Source organism: Amblyomma americanum, chromosome 5 (assembly GCF_052857255.1).
Source record: "Amblyomma americanum isolate KBUSLIRL-KWMA chromosome 5, ASM5285725v1, whole genome shotgun sequence".
Taxonomy (NCBI): Eukaryota; Metazoa; Arthropoda; class Arachnida; order Ixodida; family Ixodidae; genus Amblyomma; species Amblyomma americanum.
In genome coordinates, this window is record NC_135501.1 from 173,759,379 (window position 1) to 173,786,951 (window position 27,573).

Sequence of the window (27,573 nt, forward strand, 5' to 3'; positions counted from 1 at the left end):
TTCAATTTAAACTCTTTTGGAATAGAAAAAAAGTGCTCAGGTATTATTTGAGTAGTTTGTATGAGCATAAAGAGTTGCATTAGTTTTGTGTGCGCCGTGCTCAGTTCAGTTACGAATCTGCGGTCAAAAACCGCGTTGCCTCATCAGTGAGCATTGGCAGACATGGCTAACATGGCGCTCGTCGACGAACTGGTTGCGAGTTACCAGCTCCTCACGCAGGAATGGAACAAGAAGACGCGCGATGTCAAGAGATGCGGCGACCTGTTAGTCAAGTTAAAGGTGAGAGGACAGTTTGTCGCTACTGATTGTATGATTCGTGGGAAGCTACGCGTGCTACAGAAGAAATTAAGCCTAGGTACTTCGGTACCGGGAAAATGCAATGTCATGTCTTCGGTGCAATCCCTGTTCAGTTGAGGTGTTGTGCCGTCGGATTCCGAGGGGCAGGTTTTAAGCGATGCGTCGTCTGATTAGCGCGCGTTTATTCCGAAGTTGGAGCTGATCTGCAGCGTTCTAGTCTCTCCTGCCATCGAGGCACCGGCGTTTTTGAATGAGCTGTACACCGGTGCCGATCTATTGTATCGCTGACGCGGGAACGTCCGCTCATTCCGTGTTTCTGTTTAGGTTACACTGACGCAACTACCGTTCCTGCCCACCTCAAACACACACGTCTCGAAGAAGGAGCTCCTCCTAGCACGTGAGTTTTGTTCGGTTTCAGTTTCGGCGAGCTGATCTCTCGTCCTTTATGAACTCTCGTACCACCTAGGATTGATTCTTTGTTTTATTTTTTTAGATCACCCGTACACCCAAGCCTTCGTTTGATTTACCAAAAAATTAATATTGCTAGCGAAGTTCCAGAAACATTCTTAATATGCACGGATTACCTCTGTGCCTCACGTACTGAATGTTGCAAAATCATACTTTGTTTCTAAAGGAAGGAAATGCTTTAAACATGAACATTGAAATCCTTTATTTCTTTTAAACAGAACACTCGTATTTCTAACCTAGTCTTTGGCGATTGAGAGCTTTGGTCGTATATACGGCATAAAAGCAAATAACATACTGCAAGTCATTGTATTGGCATCTCATGCCCATGAGGTGACGTTTGCGCCGTTTATTTGGCAGCGTTGTTCAGGAGCAGGTTGCTAAGTTCCCTAGGTTCACCTAAATGCTGTGCCTTTCACTACAGTGCCTTTCAATGACTGTCTTTGAAAAGGATGCGTGACTGAGTTGTAGGCGCATTCGCCTTATTGCCGTGTTTCAGGGGACATCCTTGAAATTGGCGCCCAGTGGAGCATCGTCACGAGAGACATCCCGTCTTTCGAGCGCTATATGGCCCAGCTCAAGTGCTACTACCTCGATTACCAGTAAGCCCCTTTTCTTGGTTCGACAACGGGTGTGAATGATGCCAGCTGTACTGCTTGAAGAAAGCAGCAGTGCTTGTGCCTTTCCAGTTCAGCATTTCTTTTAAAGGGACACCCACGATAATTCTAATATTTGTTGTTAGTAAAAATTTGTTCTATGGCTTTTTTTGGCTATGCTTATGATTGTCCAGCAGCAAGACACACATTTATAACAGAAAATTGGATATAAATACGGGTCCTTTTTTTTTCTTGTCACTCCATTCAAACTTGGGAGGTAAAGGGCGAGAAAGATCGCGATAACTGCTCGAAAATGAATGGCAGAGTAGCTTAGCCTCAGACATCCACGTACAATTAGCCAACGCAACTAGATGTCAATCAGTTTTGCAGCTTCCCATGCCGGCCAGTGGAGAAAATGGTCCTAGTGGCAGTCACGAGAACTAATGACACTGTAGTCGAGTCTTGCTTCTGGTTGAATGTGTCGTCCACTGCAGCCATCGCAAAACTACCAGGGGTGGGATGTGGAGTTGGCTAAGCTTGCAGGGCGTTTTTGTTTGTTGTTATTCTTCTTGCTCATCTCTGTTTGGCTTTGCAGGGATGTGTATAAAAAGTAAGCATTTGCTCTTGGCTTTGGCTGCGAGCCTAGCCTACTGTCAGTTCTCACTGCTTAACCTTCAGGGTCAAAGGCGTGTTCTTTGGGCTGTTCCAAACAGGTGGGGAAAGCTGCTGTCATAGTACGTGTGAGCGCTTAAAAGTAATTTGATTGCAAATAATGAATATTTAGGATAAAACTGATGAGCTTAGCCATCAGACAATTTTACGGAGGAGCTCATTGAGCCCTTGTGCTTCTCGGTTCGTATACACCGCCTGGTAATGTGTGCTATGACCACCATGCTAATTTATTTATTTGTTACAGGTGCCTACAGCGCCCACGAGGCATTATTGTAACGGGATTAAAGACATATCACATCCAATGAAGGTAGTGGGAACATGTCAGCAAGGTAACACAGCATAAGAAAGCAAGAATCAAAGATGAGAGAGCTGCAGTTCGAGTTTCAAAGTTCGAGCGATGGCTGCGTCTTTCATGGCAACTTTGCAGCCATTCACATGAAAAACGCTATTCTGATAACTTCCATTTCTCTAAATAAGCGAAACGGACAGTAATAATGATTTCCTGAAATGCCATATAAATATACGATAAACTTTGTCGTAAATTTTGTTTTTTCTCAGATCTCACCCAGGCATTTGATATACTTTTGAACATTATGCTCAAAAGGTGAAGGGAAGAAGCTGTGATTTCTGCTTAAGATCCAAACTAGTAGCCACTGTCACCGGCTCCCAGCTGCACTATGGTCTTCACGCTGGTCTTGCTGTAGTAATGTTTGCTTAATGAACCAGTTCCTTCGCTGCAAAGTGTTAATCCCCGTTAGTGATAACAGAAGCTGAAACTGTTCAACAATATTGAACATGCAGCGTTGCCTTCTCCGTGCCTCTCAGTAGTTTGTGAGCGAAAGTAACTTGGGACTGGAAATAAGGGCAAGACGTCTGGTACCAAGTGCAAAAATGCGCATTCACACGCACTGATATTCTTCGATACGAAATTAAGCGCTCACATCTGAAGGTACCGGTGCTGGCTTTCCGAGTAAGCATATATTGTTACCGCTAGCAGTACTATAGAAAAAGCATGGTAGCAGAGCATTTTGCTGCATCAGCCGCAGCATTAGGAGGTGCAGCTTGCTAGTAAAACATTTTTAACTTCATGCAAGTGTTCTCATAAGGGCAGCGGGTGTCGGCGCCTTCAACAGGTACTTCTGTGAGATGTTTCTGATAAATGAATAGTGTCCGAACATCTATTGGTTTGCTTCCAACTTTCACTCTTTACACTTCGACCACGCCTGAGGGACAGAGCGGTGGGACTCTGCCGGTTCCGAACGCCTTATTACTGTGTGCCGCGCCGGCGAGCAGTGCATGTGAACTAGCATAACTGACGCTCAGCTCTGTGGCTGCAGTGCCTTCTCCTAAATCGCATCTGCGCGCCATAATGTTGATGATGCGATTTGTACTGCCCGCAGAAATGACCTGCCTGAGTCAGCATACAAGTACCAGCTGCTCGGCCTCAACCTGCTCTGCCTTCTCGCTCAGAACAGGGTTGCCGAGTTCCACACGGTGAGCATTGTCACAATTGAAGCATCCCGTCCTCCATGCTGCTCAACGATTTCATGCACTGTGTACACAGTTGTGCGCATGGGGAACTCGCAGCTTTTTTTTTCCTCAGAGTGCAGTATACCAAGCATTTATTTCCTTGTTTCAGGCGAATTTGTCATCCTTCATATTGCGAATGTAGTGTGCTTTTTTCATGCCAACTAGCGAATGCAGTGAATGTCATTTCTCAAAACATCGAGCTTTGGTAGCATGCTCTCTGCCATTTAGAGGCAGCCAGATTCTGCCACCAGTAATGACATCAATTTTCTTTCCTATCTTTTCCCCCCTGAATTTGTAGCGTGATGTGCATATTTGAAACAAAAATTTGCTTCACTATTTCAAAATGTTTATTTGATACACCCTGGCATTTAGCTGTTACAATTTTCAACCATTCTGACTTTGTATATGCCTGCAAAAAATTAACTGTTGGCATTTCGCATTGAAAAACTAATGAAATTACTTTCTAGAGGCCTTGATATAGTATTCAGTTGGGCAAATGTTTGTTTTGAATTGAATTAATGAACGGCGCCCAAAAGGTTTATCATTACAGGAGTTAATGAAGGTTGGTTCATTTTTTCGCCTGCTGCTGTTGGCAGTGTTTAAGCACAAACCATGGTGTTTTATTTTCTTTTTTTTGTTATAGCAGAAATTATTCGAAACAAAGGACCCCTGGCTCATTCTGTTAGCTTCTGGGCATTGTGTAGAGGCTGCCGTGAAGTTAATGTTTGAGTCTGCACGGAGTTGAAATCCTATTGGTCCAAAAAAGGCAGCTGCGTTACAGTGTTCATTGCTCTGTTACGGTTTGTGTTGTCACACAAAGGCTGTGCTGTGATCTGCCCAGGAACTTTTGTCAGGGATAAAAATGTGCATGATCGAGTGTTTTGGGGCACAGTAGCCAGTGAACTAGCCTTTCAGGTTTGTGCTTGCTGTGGCCTTTCAATTTGTGAAAAAGGGTCTGTCCACTAGAGCTATTCTAGCTTGTGGGAACTTGGGAAACCTGATGTTTGTGATGCTTTTCAGCAACAACTTGTTGCGTTAGTAATATGCCCGCTGCCTTTTATGCGCAGCTTTTGTTTGAAATCCAAGAAGCAAGGTTGAATAACATGTCTTAAACAGAGATGAGCTGCGAAAATCAAATTACTTGCTGTGCTTCTTGTATGTGGATTTTCTAGCTGCTTGCTTTTTGATTGCAGTATTGTTAAATCGATGCGTTGATTTGCTAGAGCCCGTGGGCAAGGCTGATCAATACACGCCTAACAACCCACAAACAAGTGATAAATGTGCGCAGCTGAAGTGAAATGTGTGTAGAACAACACATTCGGATTGTCTTGCACATCCTTTCCTCCCTTAGTAAGTGCAGATTGTTGGGCCAGTTGATGAAGCGACATAATCAACAAAACTTTGCACAAACCATGATGGAACACGAGGCAGAAACACGTACACACACACACACACACACACACACACTCACAGGAGCGCAACACGCGTGTGTGTACGTGCTTCTGCCTCGTGTCCTGTTGTAGTTTGTGCAAAGTTTTGTTGATTATGTCTCCTGTCTTGTTCCTTTCGCCTTTTCTTGGCTTGTGCGAGCTTTGTCAGTCTTTGTTGGTGCTTTGCCCTTGTGCTTGCTGCCGTGTTATGAAAGCAGATATCTCGATTCTTTTCTGGCCTCGGAATGGCTCGTTAACTTTGCTGCCCTGCATTGTACTGCAGGAGCTGGAGCTCTTGCCAGCCAAGGAGATCCAGAGCAATGTCTACATCACTCACCCTGTCTCCCTTGAGCAGTTCCTCATGGAAGGCAGCTACAACAAGGTACTGCAGGACTGGCCTTCTTCCTTTGTTCTTTTCCCCGTCAAAACCAAGGATTGGAAGTTAAGCCACAGAAAACCAAAATAGATTCAAAGAACTTGCCCTTTGCAGACTGAGGATAGGGCATACATACAGCACGTACTCGCATCTTTTAAAGGATATACTGGCGCGAGATGTGGAGCCCGCATTTCAGTTGTCCACACATTAATCATGTGCCCGAGATTGGAGACAGAAAGATGGCAGCACTTCCCAGAACTGTACACATTTAAAATGCCAATGCACCCTTCTTTATTTTTGGTGATGACTACAAGTTTGCATTGCATAGGGTTTTTAAATTTTTTACTCATGTAGGCTTTTTACAAGACATCTCTTATTTCAAGTAACCTGAGCCCCTCCTCATTGCTGAGAAGAAGGCTGAGCTTGGCCATAGCTGCCAGATGCCTCACCCTTCTTGCTCAAGCAAGGACCTCTGTTGAGCTACCTGATTTCTTCCTTTATATGTAACAACTCTTGCCACACTTTTTAGGCGCTATACACCACATTAGGCCATTCCACCCAACTTATACACCTCCCGACACCCTGTGCACCTGGTGTTGATTTTAACATGTGCACATATTTTAGCCTGAGCCAACCAAAAACCTTGTGTTTTTGTCTTTAGCCTTAGATGCCCTTGCACGAAAAAAACCCAGCAACATCATCATCCTATGCTTTTGGGCTCACCCTTAGGTTGGGCTCTGGCGCTCTTTAATTTTTGGTTTTCCAAGTGAGTGGCTCAGTGGGTGCGAATGTAGATAGCACAAATGGAAGCCTATTTACGCTATGGTAGGCTACAACTGTCAGCTGTGCCTGCATGGGGAAGAAGTTGGTGTGATAGGCTGCAGAATTGCATACTTCAACATGCGCACTCATTGCGTCGGGATGAGAGTGAAATGGTGCATAGGAGTTGCATGATTTTGGCACGCAGGTCTTCCAGTCCAAGGGGAATGTGCCGGCACCCAACTACAGCTTCTTCATGGACATCCTGCTGGACACGGTGCGGGACGAAATTGCACGCTGCATCGAGAAAGCGTACGAGCGCATCTCGAGCCCCGAGGTTACCCGCATGCTCTTCCTTGACTCACCCCAACTGACAGACGTCTACGCCAGCAAACGCGGGTGGTCAGCCACGAACAACGTGTACCAGTTTGGCACCGAGGTGAAGCACACGGAGGACGTCATCTCCACAGAAGACCTAGCCATCCAGGCCATAGGCTACGCTCGGGAACTCGAGATGATAGTCTAGCCAGAAGCACCGCCTTGCAGTCTGTGTCTACATTTTTTTTTTTTTGCATGTATAAAACATCAGCCTATGATTTGTTTCTGGCCTCTTGAATTGGGCTCATCAGAGCAGTTTGCTGTCATTGCAGCGATTTGTGTGTGTGCCATATTAGGCAAGCTTTCAATGCCGAGTAAAGCATCGTTAAGATGTAAAGATGTACTCGCTTAAGTGGTAGTTCTGCCTAGGACCTTGTCGCATGAAATTCCCGACTGGGCTTCTCTTGTGCTCGGTGCCCGCTTAACAACACAGTGGCTTAACGCGAATCTCGATTAGCGTGTACGAAGCTGAAGAGTCTTTTGTAATGAGTCGTGAACTACGTTGTGCATTGCAAGGAAACTTCACCAGTGCTCCTAATTGCTAACTGCTTCACCATTGCTGCATTGTTGGCTGGCCGGCTTCACTGCAGGGCTGCAATTGGGCGCCATCTCGTTGCATTGTCATGGATCGCGTGCTTCGCGCTCAATAGTCAGATGCAACTCAAGAACAAAGCGGCTCTTCCGTGTCAGAGAACCCCCTTCAAGCCAGTGGCGTTGGCCGATTCTCATGACTGATAGCGTGACAGTTGTAGTAAGGGGACTATCCTGCATTGTTATGCTAGCAGGGTCATGAGAATTGGCTGACGCCATTGGCTGGAAGGGGTGGGAAAAGCCGGTTCGTTCTTGAGTTGTTTCTGACTATAGTGCTTACTAAGTGACGTCACTCTCCAGCACATCTTGTGTCGGGGCAAAGCTCCGAGTGCTAACCACCACCAGTGACGACGCCTGTGAAGGGAATCTGGCAGAAGTCTTGCAGTGGTAAGGCACAGTGGAAACAGGCACCTTTTGCAAGTTTAGAGACATAGTGCAGTTCAGACTTTTGCAGCGTCATTTGATTGTGACATTGTTGCTTCTAGCACTGGATAAATGACGTCCAATGCAAGCGATGCCGATGAGGCAGCCCAGGCCCTATTGGAGAAATTGCGCGCGTGCTAGACGTGCTTCAACTGTTGCCTGAATGCAGGGTCCAATAGAGCAGTTGGTACCTGGTTTAGGTGCCTCTTCATGGGTGCACTTAGCTTGAGAGGCTGCCTTGGCAGCAGACATGACGAGTTTCTGAGGACCTACATGAATAAAAGCTTCCGCGTGTGCTTTCTTACGTGGAGTACTTCAGGTATCACCCTTTTCCAGGTCAGCGGATATATTTTGGCTGTTTTCGGCTAGGGTGTACTGCCACTTTGTGCGTAGTTAATCCGCGGCCCGCACGGTATGCCTTAATGCAGTGGACATTTCCTTGCCCAGAAACACTGGACTTTTTCTCGTCATAATGGGATGCTTTCTGCCTTCAGGACGAACTGCTCGGCTAGTTGATTCCCCATGCTTCACTTCATCACACTTCACAAGAAGTGAACAGCTTTTTGTGTCAACTGCGTTCGCTCACTGCGATCAGTGCTCACATTTAATTGTCATGAACTTTTGTGTGGTTCGGCTAAATCAAGGTCAACCGCTGCAACACCTTCGTTACATGGAGTTTACCAATGCATGTGCTTCAGTGGGGGCGGCGTTGAGTATTTGAGAAACTTCTAACATTGAGAAATTAGCTATATGGAGGTTCGTTACGTGGCAGTTTTGATCCTGATCGTGAGATTTCAGTGCACTCAACATCCAACGCTGCTGCAAGTTCCCATCTGGCACAGCATGCACTTGTACTTAAGGTTGATAGTAGTAATGTTAGGATTAAGCAAAACGTTCAAAAAAATATTTCCGAGCCGGTGGCACCTCCCACCATCTGTTCGATTGGGGACATCATTTGTCGATCCATTATGCAAGCTGCACTTTTGATGAAAATATTTCCGTTCAATTTCCAAATTGTGTGCAAGCAAGCAGTAGGGCCTGTTTATAGCATCTGAATACTTCTTGAACACAACAGTAAGAGTGGCCGTTTCTTGGTCTGGATCAAAGATCTGATGTCGAACAGGTTTGAACTCGGTCAGGATTGTAACCAGCTGTGCAACAGTGCCAAATACATTCCACTTGCTGGCTGCTTGGTAAGTTGTCGTACGAACTGGATATAAGCATTGACAATATAACTGCTTTATGGAGAAGGCTGTTGCTACATATTGGTCTTTCATGCCTTCGTACCGTAATTGCTCCGTGCCTGATGGTGATATTTGGAAATGACATACTCGAAACCGAGTGTAAAGCTGCTCTCAAGGGCAGAATACAGATTGCTCATGCATTGTGAGGAATAGCGTTAATTTGTCTCAAGGAAGTCAAAACAGCAGCCATGAGTCGGTGAAGTAGCCAAACAGTGTAAATATAAATCAGTGCAAAAGCAGGGACTTGGTTTGCCCCATATTTATGATCATAGTTTATTAATGGGCTACAGTGTGAAAATAAATGCACTGCTTTGCTTTTGAACAAGCCAGGGCAACTACGTAAGATAAAAAAGGTGCTCAGAAAACAAAATACAGGTATCTCCATCACCAACCATTTTTGACAAGTTCAGCTGTGTGCGTCAACACCGATATTTCGATGCAGATCCCAAATCGTGGCAACCAGCCATTCTCGGCGTGAACATCACGTTCTTGAATCCAGTGGGAGGAAAATGTTTCAAAATTTGTTTTCTCGGCCATAAGTTCATCTTTTGTGGCCGTACAAATGTCAACATATTACCCAATGAGAGACAGACTCAATTTTTACTGAACAATAATCAAAGTTGACATCAGTCCTATTAAGCGCTTAGTGCCATTGTTTGTGGTCGTGTGGAACGAATATCAAGTTTGACAAGGAAGCCATTGTTCATAAAGATGTAAAGCAGCTGCTTACTGAGTCCAGTTTTAGCACATTGGCTTATGCCAGTTATTCATCCAGAAGGGCAAGGAGATAGAAAAGCCAAATCAGCGCAAAACAGAGTGAACAGCTTGCAGCAAGCCTCCACTTGCAGATTGGTGACGGTGGTTGCACTGAGCTGTAGAGACTGTGAATGATGAAGATGCCAGCGCCACTCCCTTGAATTTGTCCAGCCAACCTTGCCTGCAGTCCGACATGTTAGTTGGATGTTTTGTCATTCTGTACCAGCTGAACATATTACCACACTGGTGACAGGCCTGTTTTTTGTTCACTGAATACTAGCTGGTCCCGGGGTGAGGAAGTGCAGCAGACAATGGGTACCGGAGCAACTTGCACTTCGCACAGCTGATGCAAACCTAAACTGATTAAATTACCACCCACACTGCCAAATAAACTGCACAAGCAAAAACTGCACCAACGCTTTCTTGGCTGCTTTTTGCCCATGAGAAGCTCTTAGACCACAGTCACTCGCAGAACAAATTTTATGAGCAGCAGAGACGAGCAACTTCCAAACAGATTGCCATCTGGATTTGTCAGCAAGACATGCAAAAGCAAAGCTTGGGGCTCAGTTCGAGGTTAGAAAAAAGGAGAAAAAAAAAGTGTTTAATCTGATCACCAACTCTTGTCCTAGTATACAGTGGGCCAAGCGGCCAGTGCATCCCAAGTGGCAACCATGCCTAGACTGGCTTGTAGTCCAGCTTGGACTCTAGCTTCTTGTTGTCGGCCACCTTGCGCACCGCCTTCATGAAGTCTTCCTCAATCACAAACTCCCGGTCCGCACGAATGGCGAACATGCCTGTGCAGACAGAAAGCGGCGAACGTTACGGTGACATCCAAAACACTCCAACCACTTCTTACACTGTAGTTGCCAACCAGTGAGGTTGCTGCTTGATGACAATCTCGAAGGAGCTCTGAAAGGGGCTCTCATAAAATTGCGGTGATGTTAAAGGACGCCGCTTCACGAATATCCTTCAGCAAGAATTTGTTTGATGCATTTTGTAGATTTGAATTTCAGTGCCTTTGTGCTTTCCCCTCTCCTCTCGTCACGTTTTGCACACTGAAAGGTCGGCGCTCATCCAGTGGCCCCACAGCAGGGGGCGGAGCTTCCTGACTCGCCGGAGCTAAGTGGCTTACTCGCCACCAATATCTGAAAGAATCTAACCATTGGCCATTTCTGAACTGGTACATGCAGGAGTGGTGCGACAGAGGAGGGTGCGAGCATGAAAAGGTCGCTGGAAAGTGCTCCCGAACTTTCGCACGTGATTGGCGGTTCTCTGCTGCATGTAGAAGTGCATTATTTGGCCAGTACGACGAGGGAATGCAGTGATTGAGCGAGTTGATGTGCTCTCCTTGAAAGGCGTTTCAGAGCCCTTTTAAAGTTGTGTTGTTTCATGCGCAACATCATAGTCATAAACATGTGCTACTACTCTCTTGTGGTAGCAATGGTGTGCATGCATCCGAGATTTTGATTTTTAAAGACACGGGGGCAGTTTTGCCAAAAAGTGCCAAGACTAACATGGGTCAAAAACCCATTTTCACAACATCACTCCAGAGCAACTGAGTGCTAGGCCAGGGGAAAGCTTGCACCCACAGTAACACCGGTGGGTATGGATGCTCAAGCCATTAGGCCGCACCACTGCAGTCACCGGGCATTTGAAGTAATGATAAATTCGCAAAGAAAAAGAAAACTACGCACCAGGCTTGAAGCACAAAACAAATGAAACGCACTGGCAGTGTAGTGGACAAGCACAAACCATCCTCTCGTGGCTCGAGTGTATGACTCACAAGTGAGAGCTACAAACACAGGTGCACAGCCTACCATTCAATTTAGCCCTGACAGCCTAAGCTAAAAAAACCAAGGTTTCTTTTCCCCAATTCTCATGTTCAACAAACTTGTGAAGACAAGCGCACACTCTAGTTCATTCAGCAGTTATGACAGGTTCAGGAAATCCAACAAGTATCGGCCATAAGACGGCCTAATGCCACAAGTGCATTATATAAACTAAGGCAAGAGCACAACAGGATGTGGCATATGGAAGCCAAACATACAAAGCGCAGCAACACTCACCAGCTTCAGTGCACACGTTGCGCAAATCCGCGCCATTGAACCCATCCGAGAGCTTGACCACAGCCTCCCAGTCTGTGCAAGCAAAGAGACATGAGGTCAGCGAAAGCAATAAAATGAACTCAAAGCAACTTGCATACAATTCCTTTCAATTGGTTCTGCTAGCAAGATTGAAATGAAAAGACGGGTAGAGAAGTGGAAGCGAATTACAACTATGACAACACAAAATAAGCTCTTCAAAAGCAACAGTGAGGGACTGGGCACGTTATTCACTTTGAGCTTGCGCCTGCAAGCACAACTCCCTGCCAGTGAAGTGTCGTCTACACCTAGGCAATGTAACTTCTTGTAAAACACAGGCACTGCAGTAGCTGCAGCACTGCACTCGCGATACAATTATACCACCAGGTTCGAAACAACCCGAAACGTTCTCCACTCACCAACTTCGCCATGCTTTGTGATGGGTGCAGCATGGATCTTGACAATGTCGAGCCTTGCCTGCTCGTTTGGCAGCGGGATCTCTGTAAAAAATAAAATATTCATCTGTTAAGCATAAGGTTAAGCATAAGCATAAGGCCCCTGGAAGCCGTAGTAAAACCTGGGATTGAGGCTGCTTCAGAAGAAACTTCATTTCTGTGAGCCATGGCAACTGTTGCGGAGACAAGCACAATGCCTGCCCTACAAAATAAAACAAAGAAACAGAAATGTGCCTCTAGCAATCGCTTGATGAAAACATGGAATGAGTGAATACCTGAATGCAAGACCACGAACAGAAAGGTAAGTTCTCGAACAATGAGATCAGCGAATAAAATTCCTAGGATTCGGTATGGTATGATGGCTCAGCTTGAAGTGACTGGTTCGTGAATTCCGCTACCGCTGTTGGCAAGCGCACCCTCACTGATCCGCAGGTGGGCTGTGAGGGCTTGAGCAGTGACTGAACTCTACAGCCATGAATCCCAGCGGCGCCAGCAGGTGGCCACTCTGGTGACTGCCACTGGCACCTTATTAATGGCTGGTGCTTTTTCAAAAATGCTACACCATGGGCTTCCTTGCTGCCAGTAGCAATGCTCCATCTAGACTCCTAATACTAGTGTATGTGATGTGTTGTGCCTGTTGTTAATCATTTTGCACGGAGGCGACTGCAAACATGATGGCAATCATACACCCATTCTAGCGACACAGATGCTGAGTGAGCAGCTCTGACAACACGGTCACAGCCCGATGTGAGAAGTCAACAGACTCCCAAGCATGAGAATTTGTGATAATTTAGCTTTGCAATAAATGAATTTTTTTTGGTAGCTTCAACATTAAATAGAAAACTCGAGAATTACTACTGTCGGCCCTTGACAATTCAAACCTAAAGGGGGCTAAAAATTTGTTCGGAATATGACAAATCAAGGGGAATTTTTTTATGGACAGGATGTTGACATGTGAGGGGTGCTTCAATGTCAGTGCCTCCCCTAGATGCCCTAGCTAGCCGCACTGAAGCCAGTACCCCCTGCTGTGCTGCAGTGAAGCATGTCTTCTCTGCAAGCATGTGCTGTGGTGGTCTGCGAGCCATACAACAAACAGGGCTGGGGCACTTCTCCGGATTTGCGGTAAATTCGGTATTGGGCATTCCAACATAGCACCCGAGATCTTCAAGTTAACCAGGCTGGTGCAAGCCATCGGTTCGAATTATCCTGTCAAATTTACATTAGAAATTACGGGCCCGCAGAAATTCTTCGAATTATCTGGAATTTAGAATTAGCCAAATGTGAGTTAGTATCAAGGTTTCGCTGTACTGTCTCCAGACACAAACAGTGAAAAGGTGACTTGCCAATCTTGCGGTCGAGACGACCGGGTCGCAGAAGTGCGGGGTCCAGGGTGTCGGGACGGTTGGTGGCCATGATGATCTTGACCTGGCCCAGCGAGTCAAAGCCGTCCATTTGGTTCAGCAGCTGCGCAAGAAGCAATGCAACACACGTTGCACCTCAGAAAAACGTGACTTCGAGTAAAGTGCGATGGTGACAAGTGGAAACAGGTCCTAAACCCCGCTTTCCATGTGCATCAAGCATCTAAGAAAAGTGATTGTATGAAAAAAAGAAACAGGGAGAAAGAGAGAGAGAGAGATAAAGAGGTGAAAAGACGGAAGGCATTACCTCCATGAGAGTCCTCTGAATCTCTCGGTCAGCGGATGTTCCTTCTGAGAACCTGCGGCCTCCTGGACATCGGCAAACAATGGAAATGTCAGCAATCTGCTGTGAACACGTGCGCAGTGCTGCCTTGGGGTAATGCACAAGTGGCAACAGCTTTGTCACTATGCTCTGTTTCATACATCAGGTGCAACGCTGTGAAAGGTACGGAAGTAGTCCACATGAGAAAATAAAGGACGGCGTGTTACTCCGTGCTAGTTCTATGGCCAAGTGGTCTAAGGCACGAGAAATCGATAGCATGTTGCGAGCAGTAAGAGCGCATTTATTCAAGTTCATGACAATTGTATCCTATAATAGACATATGTGCAAAGAATTCATTACTTTTCGCTGACCACAAGGAATGCACTACTTTTTGGTTGCGGATGCAGGCAGAGCAAACAAGAGCGCTAGCTTTGACAACGCTGCGCCTGATGTATGAAACGGAGTATAGTGACGAACGGCAGCCACAATGAGTCAACATTTGTAACATTATGCAAGATTTAAGCTCTACCTGCACAACATACAAATACAAACGCTGAAATCTGTCCTCTGCCAATAATTTGTGACAGGAGTTGACACCTTGGTGCAAGTGTGCAAGAACCAATATTTTCCTTCCAGGGAGGATTTTGACGGTCACTTCAAAATGAAGAAAAAATAACTACGATCTGCAATGCCACAAGCTAAAGAGGTGCCACACGTAAGCAGTTCTTTCTACCTCCTGCCATAGCCTCATGAGTGTCTGCAGTATGTAAAATGCGTAAAAACAGTCTCTCAGGTGCACTCAGCAATAAGTAATAACTGCTAGGCAGAATCACAATAGATTTCAGTGCATCGCAATGACACAACTGAACTTGAAAATGTAGCCAAAATAAGCAAGAGCTTGCTGCCTCTGGGAAGAACCGCTCACCGATGGCATCAATCTCGTCCATGAAGATGACACACGGTTGATGATCGCGGGCATAGTTGAACATCTCGCGGATGAGCCTGGCGCTCTCGCCGATGTACTTGTCAACAATGGCACTTGAGACAACCTGCAGGCAGGACAAGGGATTTGATACAGGAGACTGCAGCATGGTGCCACGTGCCCATTTCAGCTCTAGCGTCCATAACGACATGAGCGCTGAGGAAGACCGCAGAGATGTCTCCAAGCAAGAGTACATCTAGTTCAGTGTCATTAACTAGAAAAGCCGCATCAAAGAGCAAAGCGGCAAGTGGAAGAACATTATAAGTCCAAGGAAGGTTGCAGGAGGGGTCGATACTCAATGGGAGATAAAGAATGAAAAAAAGAAAACCAAGTCCCTCCTGCATTAGTGACAAGGGGGTCCATTCATACCGGGGACTGCGTGACATCCACAAGGCACAGAACATAAAGATAACACACTGCAGCAGACACTCAATGATAAGAACATGGATAATACGAATTTTGGGATGATGTGAACTTGTAAAATTCCCCAGCCAGAAAGCACTGTGCACAATATGCAGAATTCTGGATTCTTCGAACATTCTCCTGCACCACTACGGGTGATACAGTCAAGCATACCGAGACCACACCCTTAAGCCCTAAGTGCTGCCCATACAAAGGCAAAGCCACGATCACCAGTCGTGCTGTGCGCAGTAGTGGTGCGGGAGAGGCTCTTTATCTTAATTCAATTATTACGCCTAGAACTACAATGTGTAGGTATGAGTAGTAAGCTGTGGTCGCATGGCCGTAAATAAATCCCGTCAGCCATAAACAGATCTGTGTGAATGCAGTTCACATGCTTCTGCATATTAGATTTGGTTCGATTTGGATTATACAGATTTTTTCGCAACCTTGTGATAAATGCATATCATCAAGGTTCTACTGCAGACAACAGATGCAAGAGTGGACTGTTATTAATTCAAACTTTATTTGTTTAATTTCAATTGATGCATCAGTCCCTTCAACATTTGGTGCATAAAAAAAATTGGTGGTGGTTTAGCTCTGGTTAAACCTGGAGTGACGCGACAGCTACAACTGACTGAGCGGAACTTTGTCACGTGATCAGCCACGACGCCGTGCCGCCGGCAGCTGCTCCGCACCACGTGACCAACCACGTGACAGCGTGGCGGCGCCGCCACGCTGAAGGCTCGAAATACTACCATAATGTAGCTATCGCTACAAAAGACTCTCCTCAATTGGAACAAACCCTTGGTGCCCTTCCAGCTTGAACTATCGAGAGCCGACTGCATACAAACAAGACAATTCATGACAAGCACACACTGAAACCGCATGCCAGCACACGCACCTTGAGGAAGTTGGCTTCAATCTGGCTTGCGACAGCACGGGCGAGCAGAGTCTTTCCTGTGCCAGGGGGACCGTACAGCAGGCAGCCCTTGGGAGGGGTGATGCCCACACGCTGGAACAGCTCGGGGTTCAACAGGGGCAGCTCAATCACCTGACAAGAGAAATCAGAGCCAGGTTGTTATAACACCGAGTCACACTCCCACCTGCCACGTTTCTGGCTCAAGGCCACATACACAATAATGCCAAAAAGCTACTGAAGTCAAAAGGCTTGGAGCTATTTTTGTTACTTTGGGGACAAATGTGATGAAACTGCGCAGTCCTATTCAGTTTCTTGCGCTGATTTCAAATATCTAATCTATTTTTCACTACATGTCAATTATCTGCCGCGATATCGCACATTTACAGTCATTAGTTTGCTAAGACAGTAGAAAAAGAAAAACACTCATCATAAGCCCATTTGTAACACGTGACTAGATAGTATAAACTACAAGGAATCCAATGTTGGAAATACCTTTCAGATTGGGCCAATATTAGTTATTTTGCAGTGCACTGAAATTCAACGTTCATAGGACTGGTTAACAAGCAGCCTAATTACAGCATATGAAAGAATTTGTAATAACAAATTGAGAAATGTGACCCCAACATTGCATGCTTAAATCATTTAGCACCATGTACCAGCAAAAATTATTGCCCTACCTACTCTACATGCTGAGATATCCTTCTTGTAAACTAGCAAACAGTCAAAAATCTGCATTTTGAGAAAATTAGGAAAAATGAAGAGATGATGTATAAAATTCAAATTATAAACTGCAATCATGCCTAACATTTCATCCAAAAAATTAAATATGCCAGAGAAAGGTAGAATATGGGCTGCACTTCTTGAAAACACTAATGACAAAAAAGTTGATTTTTTCACCAATTTTTGAGCCCTAAAGACACTTTCATCAAGAAGAATTTTCAAATTTTCAAGGATGCGAGCTCAATGTCAAGGCATGATTGCAGGATGACACGGCAGTTGAACTGTGTTTGCCGGAAGTCTAGTACTCAAGGCATTTCACCAAAATGCCAAATTGGCTGGCTTCGCAATGTTAGGGAGAACTGACTCACAAATCTCGACAAAACAATGTACACTTTTAGTGAGTAGCAATTTCTGAGAGTTATGTTCAAGTCAGAGAACCTAAAGCGCGCAGACAATGAGGAAAAAATTCCCATGGCGCTGCCTTATGAGGCAACCCTGATCGTTACATGTGAACTAATGGCGTTATAAATTCAGCAGTTAAAGTAGAACAAAAATTTAAGGGGTGGTGCTTAGTCACATTATTCAGCTACAATGCATTAGCATTAGAAGCTTTTGTGCACTACATGAGGCACAATCTTCACTGCTTACTGAACTACTCTTTCATTCTTCTTCTTAGGCATTCTTGCATTTCCTTAGTCATTGAAAGTTGGTTTCCCAGGAAAAGAAATGGCACATTATCTGTCTCAAATCTTGGTGGACACCTGAACTGCTCCATAAGGGAAGAGATAAAGGAGGGAGTGAGATAAGAAAGGAAGAAAGAGGTGCTGTAGTGGAGGGTGGGCTTGATATCTGGAATTGGTGCTCAGTAACCAAGTGCCCTAACCAATGAGCACCATTTTCATTTTTGCTGAGTCAATTGTAGTCATTTTTGTGTGTTTTTTTTAATGCCAGCCACTTTCAGCCTCCCCCCAATACAAGTGGAGACTGTATTTCTTTCTCTGCACAATGCCACATGCCAGGCGTGGCAGGTGGCTCTTTCGTGTTACAGCCTTACATATGCCGACACCGGCGGGTGCTCACAATGTGTCTTCTAATGCCAATGCATTAGATACTGTTGACAATCTCTCAGCTCAAAACACAGCTGTCCATGCTGAACAAGAAGCGAGATGGTTGTACAAGCAATTCAGCACGCGTCCTTTGTCATCTTCTGTGGTGTTTTCTGAACGACCACTGTGAACCACGCACATACTCATAGAAACAAAAAAAAAACAGCCAAAGGGTGCCCTTACTACTTTCCCAATAAATGAAAGAGCAAGATGCAAGACCCACTGCTTTTAGCAGGCTTTCTTTCAGCAGCAGTTTGGCCTGCGCTTACCTCCCGCAGCTCACGGATCTGCTCGGCAAGGCCTCCGATCATAGAGTAGGAGATGTTGCCGGGGTCCTCGTGTGACATGTTGTAGACCAGGGGGTCCACCTCGCGAGGCAGGTACCTAGAGGTGGCAGGAGGCACACATTTTAGGGGCCAAACAACCGCATGTGAACAATGCCAGAATACTGACTGAGTGAACGCGGCCAAGGTATTCTCCCAGCAGTTAACGTTCAATTTCAGAAATCGAGGCCGAAGCACCCACTTGCAGTCCCTCACACAAAGCCATCCAGGTATGCACAGTGTATGGTGGCAATGGCCTTATGTACCATTAAGCCTCGCAAGTATTGAACTACAGTAAAAAATCACAACAATTTTAGCCAGCGATGTGGCCCCCCCCCCCCCCAAAAAAAAAAAACGTCTTAGTCTTCAACATTAGATATTTCTTAAATTCAAAGCAGATGCAAAGGCACCCTTTTTATTAACACCAGCCACTAAAGATCATAACACTTCAACCAAACAAGCATGTACTGCTTGTGCCAACTTGCTGCCAATGTAAAACTGCAAAGCAGAGACACGAAGCTTGACACTTGTTGTAAGGAAATCGGCGCGGTGGCTGAGTGGTTATGGCGCTCAGCTGCTGGCCCGAAAGACGCGGGTTCGATCCCGGCTGTGGTGGTCGAATTTCGATCGAGGCGAAATTCTAGAGGCCCGTGTGCTCTGCGATGTCAGTGCATGTTAAAGAACCCCACGTGGTCGAAATTTCCGGAGCCCTTCACTACGGCGTCTCTCATAGCCTGAGTCGCTTTGGGACGTTAAACCCCCATAAACCATAAACCAAACTTGTTGTAAGGTTGCCTCTATATAAACGATGAAGACAGACGCTGTGCAGTGTCGCTGAAAGAAGGCTCCTATAACCACACAGTTTAGTCAACCAACTTAGAAACCAGGCCTCTCAAGTCTCCTTCCATCTCTACCACCAGTGGCAAACGAAGTTTGAGCGTATTTGCACAATGTAGTTCTTGAAAATTTCATTTTGTGGACCAAATGGGAGGTGATGTGGTATTCCCAGAGAAAATTTCCTGTTAGGGAAAAAATACCCCCCCCTAATGTGGTATTCACAAAACGTCCATATAATCGCTGCTTCATCGATTTAATTTACTGCAGTGCCGAAGCCAGCCTTCCTCAAGAGCCCAAAGAGAACGAATGTGGAAGCAGCGATTATATTTCAGTTTTTTCATGTCTCACGTGGCTTGAAGCACACGTTGACATCACAGTCCTCATTCGGCTGTTGAAACTGAGACAGCACGAGAAAGAAATTCGATTATAAATTATTTACCAGTCTTAGGAGAGTACCACGTGGTAAGCCATGTATAGTAATGCCTTACGCAGCATTACAAACAAGAAAACGCGCATCCAAAAGTTAGGTGTCTATACTTTTTCAACATGGAAGAATATGTCATAATGCACTTTTGCTCCACCTTTCACAACTCTAAGTCCACAAGATATTTTGAATTCTGTGTCTGTGGAATTAGACAGCCATTGCGTTCACATAACTTTGATTAATTGAGGTTTCGTCACAGACCACACTAATTCTGCACTTGCCTCATGATGGTCAGGGTGGTCATATCCAAGGCCACACGTGTTCCTGGCTTCAGCTTGGCTTTGTCCAACTGTCGCCGGCATCCAACCACGTAACGTGGTCCATTGGTTGCCTTAACGATGACTGCAGGTTAATAACAACAACATACTTCCTTAGGTTTTTTTGACCAAGAGGATAAACTCAGCATCAATGTTCAACTGTAACACGTCAAGAGGGAGGACTCAACAAATATAGAGAACCACTCACACTTTTCCTCTGTCAGTTGCTTTAGAACTTCGCCAACAATCTAAAACAGACACACAACACGGTCGTTTCAGATTAACAGTGAAGGCTAGGAGACCAATAAGATATCAACAGTTCCTGAGGTCAACACACTTTTGAGTTAAAATCATGGCTATCTTGCATGTGGCGGTCATATTTTACATGAATATGCCATGTGAAGAAATGAATTATGTAAAAGACAATGCAATACAACTATTCGTTGCTCTTAAGACTCACCTGGCCAACACTTTGAAGTGCCTTCAGGTCATTTTCGGACTTTTCATACTGCTTGTTTAGTTCCTTAAGCTGTTCACGCACTGAAAAGAGTTGAGTATTGCCATCACTGCGATAACCAATGCAAAGCGATGCAATGTTGCAACGATACATACAAGCTCAGAAAAAAACAGCTGATTCATGTACTGCTTGCTGCTTCTCAAGACTGGTGTGCAGTATAAAAAAAAAAAAGCACGCTTAAGATATACACCCCCCACAGCATTTCTACACGTCTGTCTTGTGTCGGCAGACGACTTCCCGGAGCGTGTGTTATAACAGCCGATTTCGCCAAACATTATCTCTCCGAGGACGAATTCTGCTTTTTTTTTTCTTTGAAGTACAGCCACAACAGCACATCGCAACCAAATTCTAGACTCCTTCAAGTAGTCCACTGGTTTTATTCCTTGATCTTTAAAACTAGCAGCAGTCATCTGTTTTCTTTGATTTCTTTGGTTTTACGCAATTTTCTGTCTCGCCAGTCAGTCCAGCCCAGTGCTTCCCATTGATCGACGAGGGTAAATTCAGCTTGACAGAAAATAAAACGATTCAGGCTTTGTCAGAGAAAAACAACCGCCGGACGTGCAACGAAAAGAGACGGTACGAGCGGAGCGACAATTCGAAACTCATTCATTCTTACGAAAATAAAAAAAAGTAACGCAATTTGTAGCTGGTCTCAGCGAATAACACTAGTAGCTCAAGGCTAGCTGGAAAAGGCAAGAAGTCGCTACACGCATCAGTACAACGAGAACTAGAAAAATTCTTAATCTTGCACTTTAAATTTCCTGCGGGATACCGTTACAGGCACGCCATGGACCGAATGGAGGCAATTTCGACGAACGTGAATCAGCGTTTATCAAAGGCGAGTTGCAGCGCACACCGGACTGTTGGGATGCAAAACTCGAAGACGGCGGTCCATCGGCGGCGTCAGATACTCACTTTCTTTGAGCCTGCTCTCTATCTCCTTGTGCTCGGTGAGCTTTTTCCGGTAGTCCTCGCGACATTTCTCCAGTTGCTCCCCTGGAGAAGACACCGGCGGAGTTGCCACTGTAGCGGCCGCCATGTTTCTCTTTTGCTGTGACTCGGAATTCGGATACGGATTTGTCTCGTATGTTCTTTGTAGCCTTTCTTTGGGTCTGGCACAAAGAGCGGCTCGTAGCGCGGTGCTTTTGAATGGCAGAGAGTGGCGGCCTCTAAGTGATAGAAACGGGGGCCTCTATTACCTGGTAAAGCTGTTACTATAGAGGCTAGAAGTTTTGACCCTTCTAGCCTCTATACTGTTACCACCACCTACGCGAATAGAACTCCATCTTCAGACACACTTTCCGTACCTGCCGGCGGGAGTGCGCGACGTCTTTGCTCTCCGGTAGTCTAGCGGCATGTACCAACTCAAGGGGATCGGGTAAGAATTGAGAGGAATAAAGGAGACTAATCAACAACAAAGACAAGATTTTGGTATGAAAAAAAAGCTAGACAGTAGCACGCATAGTTTAAATACAGAAATGGCATATTTTACCGCGACAGCCTCTGTACGGATTTCCAATAACTTGCTTGTTTTAATTTAATAGGCCCACCTAATAAAGCTCATCGAACTCAGCACTAAACGATGTCGATAGAGGATGCGATCACAGATTACGCGATCCTAGCGCTGTGAAGCGCGTTCGGCCGAGAGAGCCCACTCGGACAAGTTGACTCCAGTAAGAGCATCCAACCAAACAAACGAGCCTGCTTTCAAGTTTATTGCACAAGAAAGCTTACATGGTTTCAAGACACACAGCAATGCAGTTAAGCAATTTTTTGACGTTTCACAACACGGACAGAGAAGCCAATTCGAAAGTAACAGACACAAAAGTGAAGAAGCTCTCAGCAGAACAAAACAATAGGTGCTTCTCAACAAGTGACATCTTTCAACGAACGCCTTCAGGAGAACAACGTCCAGCATTACTGCTACAGATGACTGTAGCTTCCAATGCCGCCAATAATTTCAAAGCTTGCTATTTCAGTCTTGTTTTAGCCTTCGCGTAAAAAAGCACCTTGCGATGAAAAAACAAACGTTCTGCGAGAGCTTCAGTACAAGGGTGAATGGTAACAAGAAGACGCGAAAACTGTCCCGAAGTAACGAGAAGAACAAGCAATAAAGAACAAAAGAACTTCCTGGTCTGGAAACAGCCTCTCAGATGCGAGAAAGGAGCATTCATGAGAGACTGGTTTCCAGGGCGACAAAAAAAAAAAGCGACCGAGCGCTGAGCATCGGTCCGTCACTTGTGCTTCCAGAAGAGGTCGCGGAACCTGTTGCGGATCTTGCCCACGGGCTTGACGCTACCCTCCACGACCTTCTTGTCAGTGCACGACGAGTCTTCGGGGGGCGTAGCGCAGACGCCTGGTCCAGCTTCGACCAGGACTTCGCCTCCCCTGGCACCGTCTCCCTCGGCCAGCGAATGAGGCGGAACCACCACCGCGCAAACCGCTGGTCCGCTCTTGCTCACGGGGGCATACAGCTCGAGCTCGCAGTACTGGGCATTCGGACTCTGGGCACCCTGCGATCCCTTGAGACTCATGACTTCTGCCGGTGGAGGCATGGGCTCGCCCTCGGCAAGCCTCCGCTCCCCACCGCCCGTCGATGCCGTCGAAGTGGCGTCGAGCCGGTTGGATCCAACGAGGGTCTCCATGCTCAGGGAATGCTGCTGGGGTGGGAGTGCCTCGTGCTGCTGCTCGTTCATGGGGAACTCGTAGAATGACAGGGAGTCCCTATCGCAGCCCGCACCTGCGCCTCCACCGCTCGCACGCCCCTGCTGTTGCCCGGCAGTCGCCGCGGCTGAGGTCGTGCCGATGGCGTCTACCTCGGTCGCAGGAGGCCAGCGCTGCTTGAGCGACGGCTTTCGGGGTTGTCCTTCCATGTAGAGCGTCGTGAAGTCGGTGTCCGAACGGGCCAGTTGGCGCGCCACTTCGTCGGCGGATTCATGATCTCCCGACGACATAGCGGCTTCTTTCTTGGGTCCAACAAAGGACTGGGCGGTGGCCAGGAAAGGTGCCCAGGGATTGCTGTTGTCGACAGATGCCGTCATTGTACCGATTGCCGCCGGACCGTGGGAACCTTGGAGACCCGTCTCCACTGCAGCCGCCGCCGCCCTGAGGGTGGTAGACCATGGATGCAGGACGGCTGCTGCGTTAGAGATTTCAGTGGCGGCGGCAGACACAGAGGTGTCGGACGCCTGGCCGCAACTGGCCAGGGCAATGTTGCTGGTGCCCTTGCTGTCGGTCGGGCCCTGGTCGTACGTCCACCAGGGGCAGTCGTAGATAAGTGGCCGCGGCGCGGCCGGGGTCGTGGCGTCACTGCAGCACCGCTCCGCAGCGGCAGCCATGGCCGAAGCCTCGGAGCCTGCCTTGATTTTGTTCCAGCTCCTGCTATTCTCCGGGTAGCGCTGGAACGCAATAGACTGCTCGTCGCCGCCGGTTGTATACCGCCCGCGACTCCCGTGATGACCCGTGTTCCGGGCGGCCTTGCGACGCTTCATCAGTTCTTCGTACTCCTCGTCTTCGCTCCGCAGCAAGTATTCAACGCTCTCTTCGACGAAGCACGGCACTATCTCTGGATCCCTGTACTCTTCCTTGAGAGCTTCATCAACTTGCACCGAGATGGGCGGCCTGGTATACTTGGCCCGGGCACCTTGTTGTGTTTTGCAGGAGCATAAGCGCGAAAAGTTCTCGCTGTTCATGGAACCGGTTGTGGTGCAGTAGACACCGCAGCTGTCGCAAGAGGCCAGTGAGCTGTGACCACCGTTTTCGACAGTGCCGAAGGCGCCATATGAGGAACGGCCTTCGCCACTTAGGATGCCAGAGCCTGAGGCAGGAAACTTGAAACTTGAAGAGTCGCCCCTCTCGGTGAGCGTGTTTGCTGCACGTGTCTTGCTGTCCTGCGGCAGTTCCTTGGCGGCCGATGTGGTTCCGAAGTCCCCACCCGCCGTGCGTGTTTCTTCTGATTCCATCTTGAGCGTACTTCGCGGCGAGACGTCAGAAGGCTGAAGCACCGGAGCACTTGATCTAGCCGGGGAGGACCCGGCGTGCTTTTCCAGAACGTTGTTGGCGCCGTCAATGCTGACGCCGTCTGGGCAGAACGCCGTCCCGGCAGTACTGGTGGCATCGATCTCCTGCTTCGCTTTGTAGTCGGCCACCAAGCCGTCCAGGTGTTCCTTGAGCGTGGTCGTGTCCTCGGCGAAGTTGATGAGGATCACATCGCTCGCGAGAGACGTACTGTCTGGCACCTGCAGATCTTTGGCTAAGGGCGAGCGGGGTTCTGAAATGTCAGAAAATCCGTCGCCTCTGGACAGGGACGAGGACTCTTGTGATGAAGAAGCATGTGGGCTCGCCGAATCCGCGCTGGTGCCCCTCGAGACGGCGTCCGATGGAGTAGTCGACGGTGACTCACAGCTAGGAGGAGCTCCCTGCGGTTCTTGCATATCTTGTGGCGCTCCCTTAATGGGGCTGCATTCCTTAATAAAGGCATCCAGCTCTTCCAGACGAGCCACAGGGCATTCTGGATTCAGGTTCTTCTCAGGAACATTGCTTGATTTGCGGCAGGCGTCATCCCGTGGTGAAGACGTTGAAGTGCCGTTCGATACCAAACTGTCCAGGTAGATCTCGGAGCTGCTTGTAGGCAATTCTTCCGCGTACGACAACGGTGAAGGCTCCTGCTCGCCTTCAGAAAGCGGTTCCAGTAAGCCGTTCACCTCAAGCTTAGCCAGCTTTTCGGCTTCGGCGGCACTGTTGGCCTCCGGCTCTTGTATCTGCGCCTGGTGCTTCGTGTTCGTTTCTGGAGGCGCATCTGCAGGCTTGCCCTCTTCTAGTTTTACCGCGGCAGACGGGGTCGCTTCCATGTCTGCAGTCTGGACCGACACACTTCGGAACTTCTGATCGCGCCATTCTTCTTCGGATGGAGACGACATATCGGCATTTGATTCAGGTTTCCCTGGAGTGACGCAACGTGGGCTCGGAGAAAGGAAGCGGTCAAACTGTTCGTTGACTTCGAAGTCTGTGAGCTGGGTGAAGGCGTCTGCAGTCGCCGAAGAACGTCCCACATTGGCCAGGTTGGTTCCGTGCAGCAAGGCGGCATGCAGGATACGGCTCTGGAAGGCTGATTCCTCGCCGTCCTTCCAGCGGGTTGCGTCGACTTTGTGGGCATCGACGGGACGATTGGGCGCGGCAGGTGAACTGCCATTGGCTTTCTTTTTGTCTCCACTTCCTTCAGATACCTTCGGAGGAGTTGAATTCTTCTGCCCTGTGCCTGGCGCCGCCGTCGCAGCCCCGTCTAGCTTTTTGTCCGGGCTGTTCTCCTGCGGAGTCACGATGATATTGGAGCCGACAATCTCAGCCTTGTAGCGGATCCGGCGGTCTTGGCGCGTGGCGCGTTGCTCTTTGGGCGGGGAATCCTTGGGTGCTGACAGGACTGGTTTGTTCCCGTCTCCAGCTGCACCGCGTGCATCCTGCTTTCCGCCTAGATTGAAGTCCTTCAGCACCGTCGAGCTGTAGACCCGTGGAGTGTTCCTGAAGGGCGGTGCTCTCGTGAACGTCTTGTTGCTGCTGCTGTTGTAGGCAGAGTTGCTTCCGGAGCGTTCCGCCGAGGACTTGTTGAAAGTCATGTTATTCATGCGCTGTGGCTTCTTGGGCTTGGCTCCCAGCACGTCCGACTCTGGCACGCTGGCGTCCTGGGACCGGCGAATAGTCATGCCTCCATTAGTCTTGGATTTGGCTTGGTTAGTCGACGATGCCGCCATCTGGTGCTCCGCCCTTTTCGGCAGGGAGGGAGACGCGCCGCTTTCATCGGCCCCGAAGGCGGCCCTCAGAGGGAACGGGAGCGGTGCGACAGCGGACAACGGAGAATCCCTGCTCCTGAAGGCCGCGGCTCGAGGTGGACCCTGGACGTGCGTTGCCGTGGGCGGCGAAGGAGTCTTCGCTGTCGCGCCGGGCTTGCTCGAAGGTGTCGCCAGGAACGATGGCAAATGCATGTGACTTGCCGGTGGCTTGCTCTCCTTGCGCGGTATCCGAGGGTTCTCCCTGGTCCGGAACGGTCCTCCTCCCGAAGCACTCATGGCGGCGGCGGCGGCAGCCATGGAAGAAGCGGCACCGTACTGCTTGCTGCTGCTTCCGCCGGAAGCGCCCCCGGCGGGCCTCTCCGTCGGCAGCGTCGGGCCAGGAGTCCAAGGTGGGGCGACTCTGGGTGGGTAGACCTGCTTTCGCCGACGGCTCTGTGAGCGCGATGGTCGCTGGTGCCACTCGTAGGACCGGGGCCTGCCGAAGGGTGGTGGTGGAGGCGGTGGCGGCGGCGGCGGTGGCGGCGGCTGGTGCGCGGGTGGCTCGCCTGGCGTGCTCATGAGTCTTCCGGCGGACATCTTGTCGGGGATGTAGCGGTAGAACGTGCAGCCGTTCCACTCGAACTGGACGATCTTGGCCTTGTCCTTCTTGGCCTGCGCGTTCGCCGCGGCGGTCAGGCTTGGGGGCTCGGGCGGGGGTGCGCCCATGTAGGGCATGTAGAAGGGCGAGCCGAGCGGCGGGTAGCGTGGCGGCCACAGATGGCTCGCGTGCGCCGGCCGGCCGCTGGTCGGGGGCCACATTGGAGGCAGGCGGCCCGCATTTCCAGCCGCATCGCGGCGCCGCTTGGGTGGCCCGCCGAATCGCATCTGGGCCTAGAGGGCTGGGGACGACGACGCCTTCACTCCGAGTCGCGGTGGGGCCTGAATGGAAGGACGGCTGCGGGGACGCTCTTCCAAGACGACTGCCCCGTTCGATACCGCCAGCACGAGTGGAACGCGCGACGCGCGAGCTTTGGCTGCTCCTTCAGCTTCGTCGTCGTCTCTTGGTGCTTAGTACACGTGTCCTTAGGCCTGACTCCGAGGGAAGACGAAGTAGACGACGTGCGCATGCGCCACCCTTTCAGCGCGCGCAGGTTTCGTCTTTTTTGTGCATAAATATTTTGTCTTTGTCGTCGTACCGACAATAAGGTCGATCAAAAAGGGGGAAGAAAAGTAATAATTCAAATGAAAACAACTGGATTGATCCGTAGGAAATGCGATAGTATTTTTCGTTCACTCGTCAACCTATCCCAGTTCTGATTTTGTTCCAATTCTGATTCTATTCGCATTCCATTTATATTCGTATCGCTTCTTTCTATTAATTTTTGCGAGTCATTCTTAGTCTGGTGTCTCCCTCTCCTTTACAGTTGGAGACGCCGATGGTTGGCAGGTTGAGAGAGGGAAATCCCCTTAAACACCACCTGCCATGATTGGTTGGTGGTTGGGTGGTTGGCCGACGCCGAACAGTTTT

General features: G+C 48.2%; 3 protein-coding genes across 3 annotated transcripts; 1 reads left to right on the plus strand and 2 right to left on the minus strand.

Annotated features, from left to right (window-relative positions):
- The first annotated feature begins 138 nt into the window (after positions 1–138).
- Positions 139–6,719, plus strand: Rpn12 (regulatory particle non-ATPase 12). Its single transcript, XM_077665883.1, has 6 exons — positions 139–279; positions 622–694; positions 1,262–1,364; positions 3,431–3,524; positions 5,274–5,372; positions 6,334–6,719. The coding sequence occupies exons 1-6, from the start codon at positions 163–165 to the stop codon at positions 6,649–6,651; spliced, it is 804 nt and encodes a 267-aa protein (XP_077522009.1). The 5' UTR covers positions 139–162; the 3' UTR covers positions 6,652–6,719.
- A 3,365-nt stretch (positions 6,720–10,084) lies between these two features.
- On the minus strand, positions 10,085–21,353 carry Rpt4 (Regulatory particle triple-A ATPase 4). Its single transcript, XM_077665882.1, has 12 exons — positions 21,196–21,353; positions 20,224–20,303; positions 19,972–20,011; positions 19,728–19,848; positions 18,132–18,246; positions 16,019–16,168; positions 14,659–14,782; positions 13,719–13,780; positions 13,397–13,517; positions 12,018–12,098; positions 11,584–11,655; positions 10,085–10,311 (listed from the first exon to the last, which is right to left on the minus strand). Exons 1-12 carry the CDS (start codon positions 21,317–21,319, stop codon positions 10,193–10,195), a joined length of 1,209 nt encoding a protein of 402 aa, XP_077522008.1. The 5' UTR covers positions 21,320–21,353; the 3' UTR covers positions 10,085–10,192.
- A 625-nt stretch (positions 21,354–21,978) lies between these two features.
- Positions 21,979–27,074, minus strand: LOC144133058 (uncharacterized). Its single transcript, XM_077665884.1, has one exon. It carries the CDS (start codon positions 26,928–26,930, stop codon positions 22,515–22,517), a length of 4,416 nt encoding a protein of 1,471 aa, XP_077522010.1. The 5' UTR covers positions 26,931–27,074; the 3' UTR covers positions 21,979–22,514.
- Between the last annotated feature and the right edge of the window lie 499 nt (positions 27,075–27,573).